Below are 22,802 nucleotides of genomic sequence, written 5' to 3' on the forward strand. Positions count from 1 at the left end.
AGAAAGACCATTAAAATGGGTTCGTCTGTCTGTCTGCCAGTCCGTCTAATTGAGCTAGAATGTTCAAACTTGGTGTTGGTATTTATTAGGGGTACTTATTAGGTCGATGCCTCGATGGAGTTCAAAGATGAACATTTCCTGCTTAGGGTAAGCAGAGATAAGCAATTTGATTGGTTGATTCTTTGGGACACAATAACTTCAGTTCTGATTAAGTGAGAGTGATCAAACTTGGTGTATAGTTTCAATACCTTGACTAAGTTCAATAATGAACATTTTCTGCTCAGGGTAAGCAGAGCAATAAGCAAATTGATTGATCAACATTTTGGGACACAATAACTCTCCTTCTCATTGAGCTAAAATGTTCAAACTTGGTGTAGGTGTTTATTAGGTTGATGCCTTGATGAAGTTGGAAGATGAGCATTTTCTGCTTAGGGTAAGCAGAGATAAGCAATTTGATTGGATGATACTTTGGGACACTATAGCTTTAGTTCTAATAAAGTGAGAGTAATGAAACTTGGTGTATAGTTTCATCACATCAATACCTTGACTAAGTTTGATAATGAACATTTTCTGCTGAGGGTAAGCAGAGCGATAAACAATTTGATTGGTCGAGACTTTGAAACACAATAACTCTCCTTCTAATTGAGGTGGGGACTAAGTGGGTAAGACGCTGGCTCGCTAGCCTGCATTGACCAAGAGTGTTCATCCAGATTTTCCAACGTGGTTTCCCCTTGTCAGTGATGCATCAAGGAGGGCCTGACAAGGACAGCTGTCTTGTCGTTCGAATAGGAAATAAAACTGAGGTACCGAGGTCCCGTGTACACATTGGCGTGCACGTAAAAGATCCCTTGGCAGTTGGAAGTCAATATAAGAGTAGGCCGTAGCACCGCTGTCCAGGCAAAATTTCCCTCATAGCACACTGTATGGCGTATGCTCGTCTTCATTAGCCCAATTTGGAGCGGAACAGTAGGACATTAAACCCCATTTCATTTCATTGATTTCTAATTGAGGTAGAATGTTCAAACTTGGTGTAGGCATTCATTAGATGAATGACTTGATGGAGTTCGATGATGAACATTGTCTGCTTATGGTAAGCAGAGATAAGCAATTTGATTGGGAATGATAACTTTGGTTATAATTAAGTGAGAGCTATGAAACACTTGAGTATAGATTCATTATATCATTACCTTGACTAAGTTTGATGTGAATTTTCTGCTTAGACTAAGGAGCGATAAGCAATTTGATTGGTCAAGACTTCGAAACATAACAACTCTGCTTTTAATTGAGGTAGAATGTTTAAACTTGATGTTGCTGTTCATTAGGTGAATGTCCATTTAAATTTCCAAATTTTAGCCTTTTCAACCAATTGCCCAGATATTTTTATATACAATAACTAAAAAGTACACATACCATAACCATAATTAAATATTTTTGCACATAACTCAGTCACTTGATAAAAGTTGATGTGTTATTAAATTCTGATCCAACAACTTCGATGAATTAATATGACATGTACTGATTGACATATGAATCATGTACGGTTAAATATTCAGCGATATGATTTAGTGAGAACATGACCTAAAACAGTGATATATATGGTACAAAATTTGAGGGTCAAACTTATGGGAGTATTGCACCTTTATTCAGTATGTTTTCAGTTTGAAAGGGTTAACATTATGAAAAACCGATTAATAAAATCCCTCATAAAATATATTCCTTAAATCAAAAATTCTTATACAAGTATTTTTGTTAACACTAAAAACCCATTACATATCAATATACAAAATATAAACAACAGATTTATAATACAGGAATACTCACAATAACAGAAAAATTAATGGTTTCTCAAAAATATATGTTATGGATGGATTTTTTTTTAAAATTAAGGTCCTTCTTTATTTTTGAACAAGAAGAACAAATGTATAAACTAATCATCTGTTAAACCCTTAGAGCCAACCCAATGCACATGGTGATTTAAGTCAAACAAGATTAACATAGAATTAAATCCTCTCAAAGTGGGCTAATACAACTCTGTATAAATAGTGCATTATACTGGTGTCACAGTTTGGCTTGCTACTCAGTAATTTACAATACAGACCTTATGTTAGTAAATTCACACTGCCAAATGTTATTTTAAATGCATGCCAAGAGTGCACACTGCACAGGTGGACTTTATTTTTTGTGCCATCATGGACCTTATAATGTATTATAAGGTCCATGGTGCCATCCACAAGACTAGACACTTTTTGCCTGCCGAGCCCTCCATTCTATACCACCATTTAAGCAACTTCATTTCAACAACCTTTAATAACTACAACATGCATACCCATGTTTATCAAAATCCACTAAGCACTTGAGATAATAAGTCAAAATTGCTAAAATTGGCACTCTGTCCCAGTCTGTGGCACCTCTGTCCTTCTCAGCCCCTAATTGGATTATTAAAGGATAATTTCTACCAAATTACAAAAAAATCCATTCAGCCATTCTTAGAAGAATATTTTTTTCCATGGGGGCAATCACCTGGAACAAATCTGAATAAAGACCACCCTGGCAACATTCTTACCCAGTTGAATCGTTGAAATCCATCAAAAGTTTTAGCAGGAAAAGTAAAAAATGACTTAATTATTTAAGTCGACCGGTTGATGGACAAATTTGACAACATAAGCCTTTTTGGTTGGTGGGCTAATATGATCAAATATAATATTTCAAATATTCATTTCATTTATTAGGCATTAATTCTAACGGTATCATTTTAGCGAGGATTAACTATGCAAAATTATACATTGTTAAAAAAATACAGCATAAGGTTCATGGTATTCATTTAAAAACATCAGTGATAATTTAAGTTCCTCATCTTTATGATATGATAACTTCTTTAAACAGTGTTCAATACATTTAACATTCATTCAATTAAAGTACCTTAAAGTAGAATATTGTTAGTAATTTGTAAAAAAAACAATCATGTCCAGTCTATGCGTGGAGTTAAAATATACTATATTATGGCCATATCTACAAACATAGTGAATGAAAAAGAAACTCAACATTTCTCAAATACAATGTTTGAAAACTCTAATTCTTGAATACGTTGGTAACAAAATTAATGTTTGCTTACAATAAGTGACATTATTGAGATATAAATAATGGGCATTATTTATACTAAATAACATGCATATTCTACAATTAGTATGATTAAAGGCTGATAAATTACAACAAAATGTTCAGGCTTGCATAGAATCAAGGTTAAAGATACTTTCCTACAAAAGTATTTATCGGGTGGTTATTTCCAATAAAAGTATGACAATTTTGTTATGTATGGAAAGTGGAAACATCCAACCTTACTAGAACAATGCTGGATTCCCTGAAAAACACAAATGGAGCGTTTACCTAATCTGGCAACCAGACGATTAGGGATGTCTGCTTCGGTGACATCAAAGGTTGCACAGGAAGGTTGTCTGATCTCTCAGTGTTAGGGAGCGCTTGATGTATATGGAGAGTGGACTAGGAAACATCAAAGGTTGCACAGGAAGGTTGTCTGATCTCTCAGTGTTAGGGAGCGCTTGATGTATATGGAGAGTGGACTAGGAAAAAGTGAGAGACTTGAACGTACAACAGTTTCTGAGATAAAAACCACGGAAAAAGATGTGGACATTGGATAATCCGAGAATTTAATTAGGCTTCAGTATTTATGATAAATGGACAGGGATTAAAGACAATATTGTCTTGTACATGCAATGAGTTCTTCATACCCATTGCTAAGGTACCACATCAGCCAAGTCATGTGACACAAACATGACTTCTTTTAATAAATTTTTTATAGCTTGGGGTATTTCCTAGCGAATACAATGTTTTGAGAAGGATTTGAAGCAAATCTACAGCAAATTAAGATTAAATTTTCTAAAGCAAAATGCAGCACCTCATCATTTAAAGATACATTGTCCCGAAAGTGTTTATCTGGTGGTTATTTCCAATAAAAGTATGTGAAATTTGGTATATATGGGCAGTAAAGACACCCAATCTTAATAGAAAGATACTGGATTACCCGAAAAACACCCACGGGGCAAGGACTGGGCAATAATGTCAGGGTATCACTAACTGGCAACCCAACTGTTGTCTGCCAACTTATTGTGTGCTAGCTTGACTGAGGGAGCAGTTGTTATTTCTTAATCAAATGGTTAGGCGGTTTTAGAAACATTGAGGGGTGTCAACGTACAAAGACTCTGCAATTAAAGGGTGGAAAAAAAAGTTGACAGAAAATAATTAAAAATTTACTTAGGCCTCAATGTGTATAATAAATGGACAGTAAGTAATGCAAAATGCATTCTGAAAAATGGACCCTCCCTCAATGAATTGAGGTGACATGGCATCTAACAACAGTTAATTTATAGCTTGAGGTATCTCCCTGCGAAAACAAAGTTTTGAGAGGGATTTGAAGCAAATTTTTGATAGATTAATAAGTTTGAATATGTTTTTAATCCAAATATATCATCAAATCATACAGTTTATACACAGGAAAGTATCTTTAAACACATCAATATGGAAACTAGAACTGCGATGCAGTAATGACGGGCTTCACTGGTGCCACATTACCCTTAAACTTGTGTCACTTTCGGTGCCACGTTACCCGTGAACTTATATGTAACTTCCTGGACAAATGCAATCGTTGAACAGATTTCCACACAAGCATTGCACATGTGTTATAAAACAGAAGCAGAATCAACTAAATCCCGCAATATCAGTTACATTTATCCATTTGTTACCATGTGTTACATATGTCAAAATAGTGATCCCGACAAAATTGGTTACTAAATTACCAGTAAGTTAGCTGATGAAACGTTCTAATGGGAAATTAAAATGCGAAACGCAGTGTAGTGTGAAACCCTAATTATATTCTTATGATTATCTATGAATTCACTGATGTAGAAGAAAAGGTATCTCTTGGCTTGTGGTCTTCTAAACAAATTGCAATGTTTGAAAACTAGGCATATTTAAAATATAACCATGCATAGAAAAGAATAGCCTTTATAAAAGACAGTCTCAGCTTCGTAATATTAACTAGAGCCACTGAAAACTTATAAACAATGCCGGACAACTGCATAAAAGAAAACAAGGACAGAAAAAACAGACATAAAGAATTAATCAATGGACCCTCAATATATTACCAAATTTAAATTACCTTGCTGTTCCTTCAGACCAAAGCTGGAAACATTGTTTAACATAATATATATAATATATTTCATCTTGTATTCTCCACTATTTTAGACAAAATATGTTTTAAATTAGAAAAAATCGAACATTTCAGTTATGCAAATGAGTTAGCGCCCTTATTTGAAATTTACAACAAATTATTGATTATGTGGGTATGGGGTTATTATATAATTAACAAAACATATAAATGCCTTGAGTTAATAAAGCAGAAAACCAATGGACATTATACCAATCGTTATTTTAAGCAGTGTATGGTAAAATTTAACATAGATAAAAATATAGTCATAAAATACATTGTATAGGCATCTACAGTTATGATACATACTGCACTGTAAAAAATAAATCAGTGAACTGTCAACAAACAAGGAAAAATTACAGAGATCAACAGTATATAGCTGAATATACTAAACGTATATCAAGTCATTATGGCACAAAAGTTTTTAACCTGGGAATGTAAAGATATTACACTCTGTAGTGTATGATCCCCACATCTTTCAAATGGCTTAAGAGGGCTTATGTCATCCTTTCAACTGAAAGCAAATGATGTTTCGCAACTGGGGGCAACTCAAAGCAACTAGTTGCAGTCAATTGCACATGTTTAACTTTCTGCAACTCGCGGCAAAGACAACATAAGCCCCCTTTTATATTGTGTTGCTGTAGCATATTATTTATGTACATTTATAATTGCACTTCTTTTTTTGTTTTCCCCACAATACTATTCATTTTAATAAATTAACATCTTCTTATCAACTTATTTATTGCATCTAATGGTGACCGAGCATTATAGAATTGAAAATACAAATAGCACAGAAGCCAATTGACAAAGCCTATCTATACATTATTATGCAATGTATTAATACCACTTAAAGGAGAAATCCCAGATATATTTCAATGAATAAAAAGTTTTTTTGGACCTTGAAGCACTGTGATACTTTGTAAAGAAATACCAAATTTTGGTTGTCCGGGGATGATCTTCTTGAAGAGTAATCACCTTGTGCCTGGATAAATCTGTCTATAACTTAGCCTCGATCATTTCTGCCCATATTGTCTCTGCTTCGATCACAACAAATATTATATTCATTATAGTCAAATTAGGTTATTGCTTCGTTATTGTTTCAAATGACAGAATTGTTTTAGCTAAAAATGGAAAATAATTTGCATATTTCAAACTGTACGTGACAAGGAGTAGGGTCGCACGTCCAACCTCGTGGGTTTTCTCCGGGTTCTCCGTTTCCTTCCACTGCTAAAGATCCCTACGCGCAAGCGAATTATTGAAATAAAATTGAACCATATGTTAGTCCTGAAATGACCTGGTTTGTGTCGAGTGGACGTTAAACCCAATTTCTCTCTATTTTAAAGATTTCAACCACCATACTGGTTATTCAAAGCTATGTCTCGCTCCTCCATTTTTAAATTAAATCAAAATATGGCTGAACCTTTCTAATCTATTTAATATCGGAGAAATCTGATGCCATCGAGAGTTGATTATGGCCTGGATCAGTTAATTAATGTCTAATTAATAATTTAGATAACATTTCAGGCCTAAAGAAAGACTTGCAATAGGCAGATTTAGCTCTTGCATAATGTATGTTTAAATTATAGGTACATGGCCCCTTTATGTTAAATGACCTCTGGCCTCGAAATCATTAGAAATCTTGGTCCACAGTCTTCACTTTATAGGGCAGAGGCATACAGCTAACAATAAACCAAAAGTTTCCTATTTCAGACGAATTATCTGTGTTAAATTACTATGTCTGAAAAGAGAAATATGTGAAAAAAAAGATATACCAAAAGATAACACTGAGGTATGCTTAACACCACTTACTTAATATTTACATGTATATACTTATTTATGTATATGTTATATATTTTTGCAATTGACCAATTCCTCATCTTTCAGCATGGGTAATATTTTAAGGCAATCCACGATACCTTCCTCAACCGATATTGTTGATCTGTATCCTAAATTTCGTATTTTCTCATAACTAACTTCGTAATCTCTTTTATCTTTATCTTCACCATCTGTGTTTGTTGTTATTTCACAAGACGGGACTTTAGACTGGATTATCTGGGCCACTTCAGCCTTCGTATAGTTCATTTTTTCATCACCAACATTATATGCTTCACCCTTCATCAATTTATAGTTTTCCAATGCAAAAATAAAGGCCCTGGCAGCATCTTTCACATGTAAGAATGTGCGACGGAAATGACCCTCGTACAAATCAAAACTTTTATTTTTAAGGGCCTTGAATGTTAGATCATTGACTAATAAATCCAAACGAAGTCGTGGCGCGACACCAAATACAGTTGCCAATCTCAGCGCAACGCCTCCAGCTTGCAAGACAATCTTTTCTCCTCCAGCTTTACTGCTTCCATACAATGAAATAGGACTAATGGGTGTGTTTTCTGTGCACATACCATCCACAGCACCATAACATGATCCAGTACTGGCATATACCAGTTTTTGGTGAGGTTCCATCAGTTGGGTGATATTACCAGTACCATTAATGTTTGTGGTCACAGCTAAATCTGGATTTTTATCGCAAGCAGGATAACCTACGACAGCTGCTAAATGGATAATACCAATCTTTCCTTTAATCACTGTCTTCAATTCTTCTGGATTGCATATATCTCCTTTAACAATGTTCAATTTAGGATGTGAAGAGATAAATAATAATGGTTTGATTCCCCACAGAAATTTGTCAAAGACTGTTACTTCATATCCAGCAGACAATAACATGGGTACAATAGTTGTTCCTATATATCCTGCTCCTCCAGTTAATAACACATGCCCCTTGCCATCTCCATTAACATTTCCATTAATCTGAAAAGCATCCATGTTGATTGACACAGTGTACTGCTGCAACAATGTCAACCTGAAAAATAAAATTATTAAATGTAAATACCTCAATCAATCAAAAAATAAATTAAAGGATATCATCCACCTATTTCTATATTAAAACCAGTGGCTGTCTGGCAGGGTGGATAGAGAACAAGCTAAAAACAATTTTTTTGTACAATCAGGGGCCATAATCCAGAAAATTATGGTCTGAAATGCTCAAATATTAAAAGGGAATGAAATTTTTGGAATATAAGACATGTTTTAAGTTTCATCAAAATCGGATAAAAATTGTGACCTCTAGAGGGGCCATAACCTTTGTATTACATACTCATACACAATTTGCGTACAAAAAGCGGCCATTTTGTCGGGCAGTTCCATATCGATTTTCCCGAAATTCGAATTCAATCTTCATTATGGTGGAATGGTGATATATCTAAACGGTTTTTAAAATCGAAAAAAAATTGTGACCTCTAGAGTATCCACAAGCTAAAAACGTGATTTTTCGTACAATCACCGGCCATAATCCATGAAGTTATGGTCCAATACATGCCAATATCGAAAGGAACCGAGATCTTTTGGAGATAGACTTATATTTCAAGTTTCGTCAAAATCAGATAAAAATTGTGACCTGTAGGGTGTCCTCAAACAAATTGTGCATGGACGTCTGGACGGACAGGAACGAAGACATTATTCGTCCACATGAAAATGCGGGCGTATAAATATAGATATATAATTAAAGTATATCATCCACCTATTTCTATTTTTCTGGCTCGCTAGCCTGGAGGTCGGGTGTTTGATCCCTGCACTTGCCAAGAAAGTTCATCAAGATTTTCCGGCGTGGTTTCCCCTTCTCATTGACAAGGACAGCTGTCTAATCATTCGGATGGTATAGAAACCCAAGGTCCCGTGTACACATTGGCGTGCACATAAAAGATCCCTTGACAGTTGGAATTCGATATAAGAGTAGGTCGTAGTGCCACTGTATGGCGTATGCCCGTCTTCATTAGCCCAGTTCGGAGCAGAACAGTAGAACGTTAAACCCCATTTCATTTCATATTTCTATTTTACAACAATCAATAATTAAAGGATATCAATCTAGTACAAAACTAGATATTGCTATATTACAAAAATCGATAATTAAAGGATATCATCCACCTATTTTTATAGTACATAAAAATAGATAATTAAAGGATACCATCCAACTATTTTTACAGTACATAAATAGATAATTAAAAGATACCATCCAACTATTGCTACATTACAAAGATAAATAACAAAGACAGCTACCAGAATCAAATTCTTAACACATTCAAAAGCCTTCATTCAAACAAACAATTTTTTTTTCTAAAAGTTGATCTGAGTAGCTGTCCTCAATTCCTATCTTTGCTAGTCATACTCTCTATATACCATGTGAAAATGGCATTATATACATGCACATTGTACCAATCTAATCATCAACCGACTCAAACCAACTGATTACATATTAGCTTCAGTAGTTGTTTACTTTGTCCGATTATTATATAGATACCCTACATCCTTTTATAGATATCATTATTATATGCATATCTTCAGAATTTTAATTAAAATAAGTTCAATAATTGAAGAGAAATCAATTGACTAGAACCAACTGATTAAAATATTAACTCCATTGGTTGCTTACTTATCCAATTATAAAGGATAGCCTACATCCCTTTATTAATAGAAATGGTGATATGCATGGCAGTCAGAATTAAATGGCTCAATAAATAAGATAGAATTCTCAAACTTCATGAGCACTTAGTGCTTAGGCAAAGCAGACATAAGCAATTTGATTGGTTTGGTCTCACTGGTAGCCTGTTTATTTAGTTTAGTTTATCAATTTTCCTAATTTGCCATTCATTTATAGGTTCGTAGTGGTTAACGTCCGCTTACACCAAAGCTGATAACGCATATAAATTTTAGCTAAGAACATTTGCCAGAGGAGCCAGTCATGCGAGGGTAAGAATGGGACAACCAAAAAACATGTCGCCCTCTAAATTGCTGTACAAAGCTAATCAATTTATGCCCATAAATAAATCTGAATACTTTATGTGGTGGTAATTCATTTGTTGAGCAGTCTATTGACTAATGTGCAGTCTACTATGACTAATCAAATATCTATCATTTTAGTCTTATAAATATAAGTCTTAACAATCAAGCCTAGCAAATATACCCCTCTCATGCAAACTGTAGAAATATTTATTGATGGTCTTTCTATATATTGGCATATAAAATACATCCAGTAGCCATAGCAGTCTTTTAGTCAACAGGCATGGCATTTACTGCATATGGATTATCCAGAACCGGTGGGCTGAGGAGCATGGTAGGCTTAGGGGGCCCTAAATAAGGTAAAGCTCTCGCATAGCATGGGGGCTTTTTTAATTTTGAATATACATTGTTTTTCGTAAGTATTTCTAACATCAGGATACACTCTAGAAAGCCGGCCAATGAGTGCGATGAATCAAGTCCGCCCCCACTAGCCAAAACAACCCACAGTGGTCGTGCAGTTCGTAGGCCGTCTCTGTTCAACCATCAGTGAATTTTATTATGTATTGTTTAATGGTCAAGAGCGAGACATTATAAGTATATTGTAACAAGAGGGCCGTAGCCCCGAGTGTTTTTACATTACATTAAGCAATGTCTTAAGCTCGAGACCATTAAACGGCTTAAATACAGATACTCCGCACGTTCTTTTACAGTGAAATGCGTCACGCGAGTCCAATATTTCACTAGTATAAATAATGTAGATTGGCAAGTTGCCCGTACGATTATTGGCAAGTTGCCCGTACGATTATTTGAAATAATGGCACGCCAACATCAAAGGGTGACGTCACAACTGTATTTTAAGATAGCGACTATTAGATTTGCACAAACATAAAATCTTCAACATTTATGAATATATTTCAATGTAATATAAGACAGCCGACGACCGCTAATGATATTCTCAAAATACAGCATATTAACATAAATCACAAAAGGAACTATTTAATGTGCACAAACATAAAATCTTAAATATTTATGATTATATTATCATTTCCACCGCAGATTTCTAATATTGTAGGCTATGAGTTATTAACATTATTCTCAAAATACAAGATATCAAATCCCGAAAAAATCAATTGTGATAAATGTTGTGGTATGACTTTTCACCGCCGACAAGTTATTTATAACCGCCGACAAGTTATTTACCACCCCCGATGACATTATAATAACAATCTTAATGAAAATATTGTATATTTCTCATAAATATATAAAATAGCAAGAATATATTAACAATAATACATTTGTGTTTAAGGTTTTGTTCATTGCGAATGTCACTTCAAGGTAGTATCGTGTAAATTTAGAATTATTTTTTTTTTGTGTTCCCACTGATGTAAAATTCAAACATTTAGAATTCCCTTTCATTATTAAAAAGAACTATTTGTATCCACTTATAATATTTCCAGAAAACAGTTACCCTTTGAATTTGAAGCAGACGCTGGACTAGCCTCCAATAAGCAATAATCAAAAGTTCAGTTTGTGACAAAACGAAAGAGATGGGAGAGGGCGGCTAGGGTTGGGTACTGTATATCTAAACTATTTTTAAGAACGCAAATCAAAAATATCTAAACTATTTTTAAGAACGCAAATCAAAAATATCTAAACTTTTTAAACCTCGAACTATTGGTCAACATTTATGTTGATTTATCAAAACAATACTCTTAATTATTTTCGATGTGGACACACTCTATCTCAAACTCGTGTATCCAACTTTCCCAGTGCTAAAATGCAATCAAAGACCGAAACGTTTACAGTATTCAGTATTTTTTTGACAGTTTAAATGGGATCTAGATTTTAATATATAAAACACTATAGGCGTATTATGTTTTGAGTAAATCATATCCAGTAAATGCCATGCATGTGATTAAATATCCTATTTTACCTACTATAGTATAAGACTACTGTGGCTAGTGTGCAGGAGGGAGGGACTGGCAAGTAACGACGTCTAGTCGTGCAAGTAAAAGAAGCCTTGCGGGTAGGCCGTAGCGCCGATGTCACGACAAGATACCCCCCATAACACATTGTATTGCGTATGCCGTATTCAGTAGCCCATACAATTTCAAATTATCTGTCTGAAAACGGTTTACACGAATCACTTCAATGAGCTTACAAACGAGGTCACAGTACAGAGACGGCTCTACTTAAAATTAAAAACGATATTGACCTGGCACTGGATAGGAATCTAGCCGTACACCTAGTACTTTTGGACCTCAGTGCTGCTTTTGATACTATAGATCATAGTATTTTATTTCAAAGGCTGGAATGTTCGGTTGGGATCTGTGGTGCCGCACTGTCATGGATAAAGTCATATCTTCAAGATAGAACACAAAAGGTGCAAATAAACAGTTCTGTGTCTCAACCCTGTGCTTTTAGGAAAGGTGTTCCACAAGGATCTGTATTGGGACCTCTACTTTTTCTTCTATACATTCTTCCGATTGGTCAAATCATAAGAAGACATTGGGTACAAAACCACGGCTTTGCTGATGACACCCAATTATATGACTATTTTCAACACAACAACTATCTTGCTTCCAAGGATTCTATCAGTAGACTTGAGTCTTGTCTTAATGACATTCGAGGATGGATGACCAGAAATAGGCTAAAACTTAACGATGACAAATCCGAATTTCTTATCATATCATCAAAATCACAATCCAGTAAATTGTTTAAAGCGGATTCCATTCAGATCGGTGATTGCTCTATATCTCCCAAGAAGCAGGCTAAAAATCTGGGCTATGTTACTGATGAATTTATGTCCCCAGTTCCCCAAATCAATAGTATCATACGGAAAATGCATCATCAAATGAGAGCTATTTCGAGAATACGCTCTAATCTTAATACTGATGCTTGCCAGAGTGTTGTTAGAGCATTAGTAACATCGCACATGGACTATGCAAATTCTCTTCTATTAGGAGCACCAGAAACAGCTTTAAACAGACTACAATTTACTACAAATAGCGCAAAACAATGCTGCACGTCTTATAACTAAAACACGAAAATTTGATCATATATCAGCTAAGTTACAGAAACTCCATTGGCTTCCAGTTTGAGCGAGGGTTCAATTTAAAGCTCTTGTGAATGTGTTTAAATCAATTTATTCTGACACCGCACCCAGTTATTTAAAAGAACTCTTTGATTTCTATACTCCCCGGCGATCCAACCTTCGTTCTTCAAGTGATCGTCATATTGAGGATCCCCAAATATAATAAGCGTTCTGGTGAATATGCTTTCTCCGTCAGAGCAGCTAAAATGTGGAATTTCTTCCAAAAACTCTTAGAGAGTCCTCTTCCATCCAGAGCTTTAAGACTAACTTAAAAACATACTTATTTCAAAAATGTTTTTGAACTGTTTTGTTGTGAATGCGCTTAGAAACACTCATGTGTAATGAAGCGCTATATAAATCGAACAATAATAATAATATGTAGGTTTCAGAACAGCATGACGTTAAATCAAATGTTATTTCATTTCCATTTGTTTTAAATAGAGTGTCGAACAGATCATACGATGGCACGCATCCACAAAACTGTAAAATTACACGAAATTACTATGTGAAATAATACAAATTGTCTTTTTAAAAAAAACGAACAATAAAATGATATTTATTCTAGCAACAATCAAGTTTATTGGGTTAGTTACTTTTAATTTACGATAAACCAAGCTGTTGTTTGAATTCATATTTTCGTCTGTCCTCAATCGACATTTCAATGATTGGGACGAACTTAATCTGGAATTAGCTGAGTGGCAATTCAGGTTTAGGAATGAAATCAAATAATATCGTTTTCGCCTCATACTTTTCTGCACGGGGGTTTGGATGGCCGAATGGTTAGCACGTACGCGTTGTATCATAAGGTCTGCCATTGAGTCAACTGCGTGATTTCGATTCCCCGGTTGTACGTGGCAAGAGGATTGTCTGTCCAACCTCGCGGGTTTTCTCCGGATCCTCCGGTTCCCTCCCACTGCTAACGACCCCTAAGCGCAAGAACATTATTGAAATAAAATTGAATTATATGTTGGACCCGAAATGACCTAGTTTGTGTCGAGTGGACGTTAAACTTGAAATTGGCGACTGGTTTACGATCAAGTGGCACTCTTACGACTGGTGTAAGTCGGACGGCAATCAGTCGGCTCCAGTTTTTTGGAGTCGCACATGTTCTACTACGAATCGGCGCCTCGCTGAGGTAGTCAATAAGATTCGGTTATTTAGTCACGTAGTACCCAGGGGGGGGGGGGGGGGGCGGTAACAAACATGGCGAATGAGGCCATTTTGAAGGTTATTAAGTGGCAGTCAAGTGATCAGTTGTGGGTCCGATTCTGCAACTGACGCCGGGCGACATAAGCGCGCTTACGGCTATGATCAACTGATTGCTCGTGGTTGCGTCCAGTCGTGGGTAAATTCAGTCGTAGCGTCTCAGTTGCCGTTGGTCGCCGTCAGATTTAATCTGGATGAAAGATTCTCCCGAATCGACGTATAGATGACGTATTATGAGTACTGTACATGATAAAACAACCTTTTTTGATCTTACAAAGTGATGAATTGGAGCGACTGTGAATCGTACCATTTTCTTTTTATTCTAACAAAATGACGAATGTGACTGCCATGAACTTTGATCCTTATGTAAAATTCAAAGTTACCCTCAGTAGGCCTAACAACTAAACTGGTTTGATAATGTTAGTTAAATAGTCCTGATGCGCGGGTATGAAATATTCAATCACAAATAAATAGTATTGTTTGGCGGCCAGAGATAACAACAGAATGCAAATTTCAAATGTGTTTTTCTCAAAACTGAAAATTCACAGATTCGTCGGTTCGCCACCACGACATCACGACATGATACCAATCAGCCACCGTAACATAAACTACGGCAAAATGGAATACGAAATAGAAAATCGGGTTTCAGACTTCAGATTTTCCTCGCTACAGGCGCCCTTGCTAATATCATGTATGTACAACATGTACTCCAATGGCCTAGCTAATGTGGGTGTATGTTTGTTACCTAACAAGATTTCGTAACAAAGCGGCATAATATCAAAACTCGTTGGAAGTCTAGCGACGAGCGGACGGGCGAACGAACGGACGAACATGAGTGACAGTGACATTCGACTACACTAAAATTAGGACGTATAATAAAACCAACCATTTGCTTTTCTGTTAATCAATATCACAGCTTCGGGCGGGCGCACGCAAGCAACTATTGCCTTGGACGTTCACATAAAAATAACCAGTTTTCTTCATTAAAATTGGTACATTTGAGTCCTTGATGATCTAAATTGGGACATCATAGCCCTTGATGATCTAAATGAAGTATAAGGTCTTCTCATCAAGCAGCACTTTATATAATTACGTACTTACACAATGACGACCAACATAGCATCCTCTAAAACCATGTATGCATTTAACATCTTTTGTATACGAGGCAACCACCAACATTTCGTAGAATTCGAACTACGTTTATATGTGTTGTCGGCATATCTTGAATGTTATAATATAATGGTAAAATTTACTTACTGTAAATTATGGAGAAGCTAAGAATTTCCTTTTAGATAACCTGACAGTAAAGCACCTCGCACGCTTTATGTTTCACTATATTGTTTTGGCCCCTGTTGCTAACCAACGAAATACCGATCAATAATGAAGTTGTATGGCATCTCTCAACATAATCAAATGCGTGCTGGTCGGGTAGACAGGGCTGTTCCCATAAATACAAAAGCAAATGGAAACAGAAATGCTTGATAACACAAGAGTGATGCGATTTCTAACCAGGTTATAGGAGCGGGGATGGGGGGAACTACAAAACAGATCCAGCGATACTAAAAACCAATCACTCTCAATGTACGTACATTACCATCGATTATTCCTCCTTGTTAAGAAAGAAGGCTGCTGGTGATCGACTGATTGTATCCAATTTTCTCTGATTTCATTTTTGATTTTAAAAAGTTCGCACTTCTGCATTTAGCCCTGCATGAAAATTATAAGGGACAGACTGAGCCCTCGGACCAACTGGTTCCACTTGGCAACATAGCGAGAAAACGAAAATAGTTTGATTCACTATTTCTGCACAAAGATCTCGGTTCCTTTCGATAATAGTGCATATCGTAACGTAATGACTGAATTATGGCCCCTGATTGTACGAAAAATCACAATTTTTATCTGATTTAAAAAAAACCGCTCAAATATATCACCGTTACACCATAATGATGATTGAGATCGAACTTCGTGAAAATCGGACCGAAACTGCCCGACAAAATAGCCGCTCTTCATACGCAAATAGTGTAAAAGATCTCGGATCCTTTCGATATTTGCGCATATGGAAATTACTGGATTATGGCCCTTGATTGTACAAAAAAATCGCGATTTTAGCTTGTGGACCCTCTAGAGATCACACTTTTTATACAATTTTAAAAACTGTTTAAATATGTCAACGTTACTGCACCTTAATGATGGTTGAGTTCGAATTTCGTAAAAATCGGACCGAAACTGCCCGACAAAATGGTCGCTCCTTTTACGCAAATATATAGTGTAAAAGTATGTAATACCAAGGTTGTGGACTCTATAGAAGTTATAATTTTTATCCGATTTTAATGAAACTTGAAATGTATGTTTATAACTTCCTGGAATATGGCCCCTAATTGTACAAAAAATCACATTATTTTTTAGCTCTTTCTCTGTCCATGTGAGCGTATCTTCCATGGCAACCGCTTGTTTATTTTATTTCATTATCCAACTTCCAATCCATTTCCACTAGGCCTGGATTAAGCTGGATGCTGACAAGGCTGCACAAAGGAGCTTCAATGTTAAAGGAGTCCCAAAATGAGTTCTAAAACAATAATTTATGATTGTACCAAATGGTGTACCAATTAAATTTATCTATCAACCGCACTGACATACAAATTACATTGTGTGTGCGACGGACAATGAACAGAATATGCAAGGGCCCCGGTGACATTTTCAGCCCCATGCAAGGTTAATCTGGACCTGATTTCCACTAATGGCTTCCATTACGAGGAACCCTATTGACATTTTTTCTGTCACCAGTAACTTACTTGGCCAGTAAACTTTCTACGCTGGTGCCACGACTGGTGTATAAATCTTGACCATCTTCTCGTTCTTGGGGTTGTGTCAGTCAACTCTTGAGAACAGAATCGAATAAAACTGGGCAGGTACCCTTTGTACGGAATATACCAGTCCCTTTTGATGTTTGTTTTTCTTTACTCATAGTTCGTTTAGTTCTTGATTGTTGCTAACTGTAATGTTCAAAATCTACATATGGCAATATAATGTGTCTGTGCATACATGCAGTATATTAAGTTAAATGTGAGTTAATCGAGTCTAATTGCATATTGTAGGATAGTATCTAGTGTCTTGAAAATCGAGTCAGTTGCTTAGCAACAGAGCGGATGTTGTGAACATGTGCGATGAAAGTAAAGATGAAAGTGCGTGATGTGAGCTGGTGACAGCGTACTGTTTTCTACCGCAAGTTAACACGAGCCAAAACGCTAAGATTATCTATGTATGTATCTATCAGAATATGACTTGTAACCAGTGAACCTTTGTGAAATAACTAATGTGATGGTGAATAAATAGTTGTTATGTTGCAGTTTCATATTTCTTATGGACACATCATGGGGTTTTATCAAAGCGGTGACGCGCGTATGTAACGATATGCTGAAAAGGGACTAGCTTAGATTTGTAGCGGTGTCATGTGAATAATTTAGTGGGGTGAACTTCATCGAACTAGTCTTCACCAGCTCGGCATCCACATAGTCAAGTAGAAAACATCTGAAATTGACATTTCGATGAAAACATCGTGTTGTGCGACTTTCACTTTTGTGACATTAATTTGTGTTTTTCTGATGTCTGGAATGAAGAAACGTGAAGCGGGAAACATAACCCCTCCTCCGCCTGTCTTGGAGCCACACATAGAAATTGTAAGTACAAATTCTAGTCGTGAAACTGTCTCGGATCCTGGATTGATTTCCGATGATGTGATACAAAATGACATTGAAGTAACTGAGAATGACGACAGGCCGACTGGCCTGCACGGGGCCGGTATTCATGACGAACAAGTGACAGCAGCACGTGCGCCACATGGGGCCGGTACTATGTCTATGGTTGATGATAAACCCACTGTGAATCCCGAAGATAGTATCTCGAATATTAGTAGTAAAGGGAGTAAAATTTCTTCAGCCTCTAGAGCCAAAATGCGTGCAATTAAACTAAAAGAGGAATTGTTTGCTTTGGAAGAGTCCAATCAACTAGAAAAACAAAAACTTGAAATGCAACGAGCCATGGAAGGAGCCATGGAAGAAATCAACAGAAAACAAAAAGAAATACGTCTGCGAGCACAACTTAAAGCAGCAACAGAAATAGCAACAGTGTTAGAAAATAAAAGTAGAGTGTCAGATTCAGAACTAACATTGAAACAAAAACCTATAATTCCTGAACATTCTCCCAGCAGTGTTTCTAATCATGTGACTGAACCTGAAAGTTGTGTGAATATTGAACCGGAAATCCCTGTGAGTTCTGATAGTTGCCCTAAAACGGCTGTGAATAATGTTGACATATCCGATATATTGGCTAAACTTGTTGAAAATCAGAGGGACCAAGTACTTCCTAGTCAGGAATTACATTATTTTGATGGAACTGATGTGTTATCTTATCAAACATTTGTGAAGAATTTTCAATTTATTATTGAACGGAACACTAGTGACCCTGCCAGACTTTTAGAATTTATGTTAAAATACACAAAGGGTGAAGCACACGAACTGATCAAATTCTGCCCTTTGATAGAACCGCCTGTTGATGCGTATCGTGAAGCAAGAAGACTGTTAGACAGGGACTATGGTAATTCGCAACTCATAGCCTCTGCATTTGCATCAAAAGCTGAACATTGGTCGAAAATTCAGAATGGTGATAAAGTGGGGTTAAGAAAGTTTTCAATATTCTTAACCAATTGTGTTAATTCAAAACAAAATAATAAAGACATGAACTTTCTTGATGGTTTTGAATTTATTAAGACATTGTGTAGTAAACTGCCTATAGCCATACAACAAAAGTGGATTTCGGAAGTTGGTCGACTCCGTGAAAAGGAGAATCGTTCTCCTACTTTAATTGACTTTGAAAACTTTGTGGGTGTTTTATCAAGGAACGAGAACGATCCGAGAGTTAGTGGATTGGGTTACCAACAGAGATCAAATTATCAGTCATTCAGCGTTCAACCAAAAATCCCACAAAGGAGAGTGAACGCAACAAACATTCAACCTGTGGTACAACATGGTACGAAACGTGAAAATCTAGCAGCAAAGTCGCCATGCCTTTATTGTGGACAGCAAACGTATCATTCTTTATTGCAGTGTAGACGATTTGCTGGAATCACTCAATCTGATCGTGATATGTCAGTAAGAAAACTTGGTTTGTGTTATGCATGCCTAAATCCTGGTCATATGAAGGATACATGTCCAAATCCTGAATGGTCAAAATGTGACAAGTGTACGAGAACTCACCAAACTGTTATGCATGATCCTGCAAGGGACAGGAAAAACTTTAATAATAATAGTGAAACCAGTGTCAAGAAAAGTATTGATAATACGAACTACAAAATAACTTCAGGTTGTGTTAAAGCTGAAATTATGGGTGGAAACCCTTTAATGGCAATTGTTCCTATCTGCCTAAAACCAAAAGTGAATGACGATATAGTTTCAACCTATGCCTTCGTAGATAATGGCTCGGGTGTGTTATTTTTTAACAATGAGATTTCATATCATCTGAAACTCAGATGTAAACAAACTCAAGTTGTGTTAAAAACCATTAATTTGGAAGAGACTATAAACACTAGTATAGTGACTGATCTTGTACAAGTTAGTGATGTTTGTGGTAAAGCATTTTATGATTTGCCTCCAGCGTACATAAGGGATGAAATTCCAGTTACTATGAAGGATGCACCTCAACAGTCCGATATCAATAAATGGGAACATTTTAAGGACATTAAATTACCTGATTTGGGTGGTAACTGTATACCCAAAGTGACAGTGATGATTGGTGTGAACTTTCCATTGGCGACACAGCCACTCGAGATTCGTACAGGCAACCTCGGTGAACCGTATGCTGTAAGATCACCTTTGGGTTGGTTGTTCTACGGTCTTAACGGGAAATTTGAAAATCATATTAGTGTTAATTATTGTCATGTTGACCATAATTTAGAGCTACAAGTTAAAAGGTACTTTAATCTCGAATTCGGTGAAAGGCTATGTGATGACCGACAATTCATGTCAGTAGAAGATAAACGGTTCATCAATATTATGGACAATTCTATAAAATTAAAAGATGGACATTATGAAACCAATCTGCCTTTAAGAAATCGTGATGTTGTGATGCCAAATAACAGGCTTCAAGCCGAAGTGTTCGCTTATAAACTGAGAAAGAGATTAAGTGTCAATGAATTTCTTCATAAACAATATACCGATTTCATGAATAATTTAGAATCGAAAAACTATGCCGAAAAAGTGCCAAAAGGTGAATTGGTGAAACTAGATGGTAAAGTATGGTATTTAAATCATCATAATGTTGTGCATCCAAGAAAACCCAATAAGGTGAGAGTGGTATTTAACTGCCCTTTGATGTATGATAATACATCTCTCAATGAACAATTATTGTCAGGCCCTGACTTGACAAATAAATTACTCGGTGTGCTTTTAAGATGGCGACAAGACTATTTTGCTGTCATGAGCGATATAGAGAGCATGTTTTATCAAGTCAGAGTTAGTAAATCTGATGTAGACTTTATGAGATTTTTATGGTGGCCAAAAGGGGACATAAATCAAGCATTAACTGAATATCGTATGTTAGTCCATTTATTTGGAGCTGTCAGTTCTCCGAGCTGTTCCAATTTCGCTCTCAAACGTGTAGCAAGCGACAATATAGGTAAAGTAGATCAAAGTGTCATTGACTCAATCAACAATGATTTTTACGTGGATGACTTTTTAAAATCGTTGCCGAGTGAACCTGAAGCCATTTCCTTAGTGAAAGATATTCGTACTGTATTAAGATCCGGTGGTTTTAATTTGACAAAATGGGTCAGTAACAGTCGCAATTTGATGAAAACTATCCCGGCATCTGATAGAGTTGATGAAACCAAAAACTTGGATTTCGACAATATCAATGACAATTTACCAGTGCAACGTGCATTGGGTGTGAAATGGGGTGTCGAAGACGATAAAATTGAATTTAGTGTGAGCTCTATGAATCCAAAAGCAACTCGTCGTAACATTTTATCGGTTATGAGTTCTGTGTACGACCCGTTTGGGTTCGCTTCTCCGTTCGTTCTCCGTGCTAAGTTAATCATTCAAGACTTATGTCGCGAAAAACTTGGTTGGGATCAAGAAATACCAGAAAAACATGAACGCGATTGGAGAAACTGGGTAAATGATTTACCGAACTTAGAAAACGTGTCAATTGATCGCTGTTTAAAGCCGAAGTCTTTTGGTAATATTGTGAATACACAATTGCATCATTTCGCAGATTCATCGCAAAATGCATACGCAATGGTTACTTATGTAAGATTTGAAAGTGACCGTGGTGAAGTACATGTGTCATTTGTGATAGGGAGATCACGTGTTGCGCCTATTAAACCGCACACAATTGTAAAGTTGGAATTATCAGCTGCTACGTCAGTTGTAAGAATTAACAATATGTTGAATACGGAATTGACTATACCAGTGAACCAAGTGTACTTCTGGACAGACAGCCAGACGGTACTGAAGTATATCGCGAATGAGAAAGCGCGTTATCAGGTGTTCGTGTCTAATCGCTTAGCAGTAATACGTGATGGATCGGAAATTGATCAATGGAGGTATGTTCCGTCTAAGCAGAACCCCGCTGATCATGCCTCTCGAGGTCTTAGTGCAGATGCCCTTAAATCTGTCAACTGGATAACGGGTCCAGGTTTTCTGTATGAGTCATCTGAGAAATGGCCGCCTATGCCAGTATTTAGTGAAAAACTTGACAATGAAACTGTGAGTGAAATAAACGTCGGGTGTATCAAGGTAAATCAAGACGATGTAAACAAGTTATTTAATCATTATTCGAACTGGAATCGTCTTAAACGCGGTATATCGTGGTGGTTAAGACTAAAGGCTATTTTAAAATTGAAAAGCCAAAAACTCGAAATTCCTGACAGTTTACGGAATGGAATCTTGACCGTGGATGAAGTATCAAGTGCTGAGAAATCTATCATTCAGTGTATTCAGAAATCTGTTTTTTCTGAAGATTATAAAATAATCTCTGGTGACAAAAATAATTCTGTTAAGTCCAATAGTGCTTTGTCAAATTTGGATCCTGTGTTTTTAAATGGTCTAATCTGTGTCGGTGGCAGATTAAGAAATGCTGACATTCCTAGTGATGCTAAACATCAAATTATTCTCCCAAAGAATAATCATGTGTCGATCTTAATTGTTAAATACTTTCATCATAAAGTAGGTCACCAGGGTCGTAATCATACGACTGCTGAGATACGTCAGAAATTCTGGATCATAAGATCTGGTGTTTTAGTGAAAGAGATAATCCGTAACTGTGTCATATGCCGTAAGATAAATTCTCGTGCTGGTCAGCAAAAGATGGCTGATTTGCCTAAAACTCGTGTTCAAGCTGATCTTAAAGCATTTACCAGTGTAGGCATCGACTACTTTGGTCATTTTGAGATTA

General features: G+C 36.3%; 1 protein-coding gene across 1 annotated transcript; it reads right to left on the reverse strand.

Moving 5' to 3' along the window:
* Positions 1–1,302: 1,302 nt before the first annotated feature.
* Positions 1,303–15,681, reverse strand: LOC126815729 (GDP-D-glycero-alpha-D-manno-heptose dehydrogenase). Its single transcript, XM_050541622.1, has 2 exons — positions 15,612–15,681; positions 1,303–8,081 (listed from the first exon to the last, which is right to left on the reverse strand). The coding sequence occupies exon 2, from the start codon at positions 8,042–8,044 to the stop codon at positions 7,067–7,069; it is 978 nt and encodes a 325-aa protein (XP_050397579.1). The 5' UTR covers positions 8,045–8,081; positions 15,612–15,681; the 3' UTR covers positions 1,303–7,066.
* Between the last annotated feature and the right edge of the window lie 7,121 nt (positions 15,682–22,802).

Source organism: Patella vulgata, chromosome 3 (assembly GCF_932274485.2).
Source record: "Patella vulgata chromosome 3, xgPatVulg1.2, whole genome shotgun sequence".
Classification (NCBI taxonomy): domain Eukaryota; kingdom Metazoa; phylum Mollusca; class Gastropoda; family Patellidae; genus Patella; species Patella vulgata.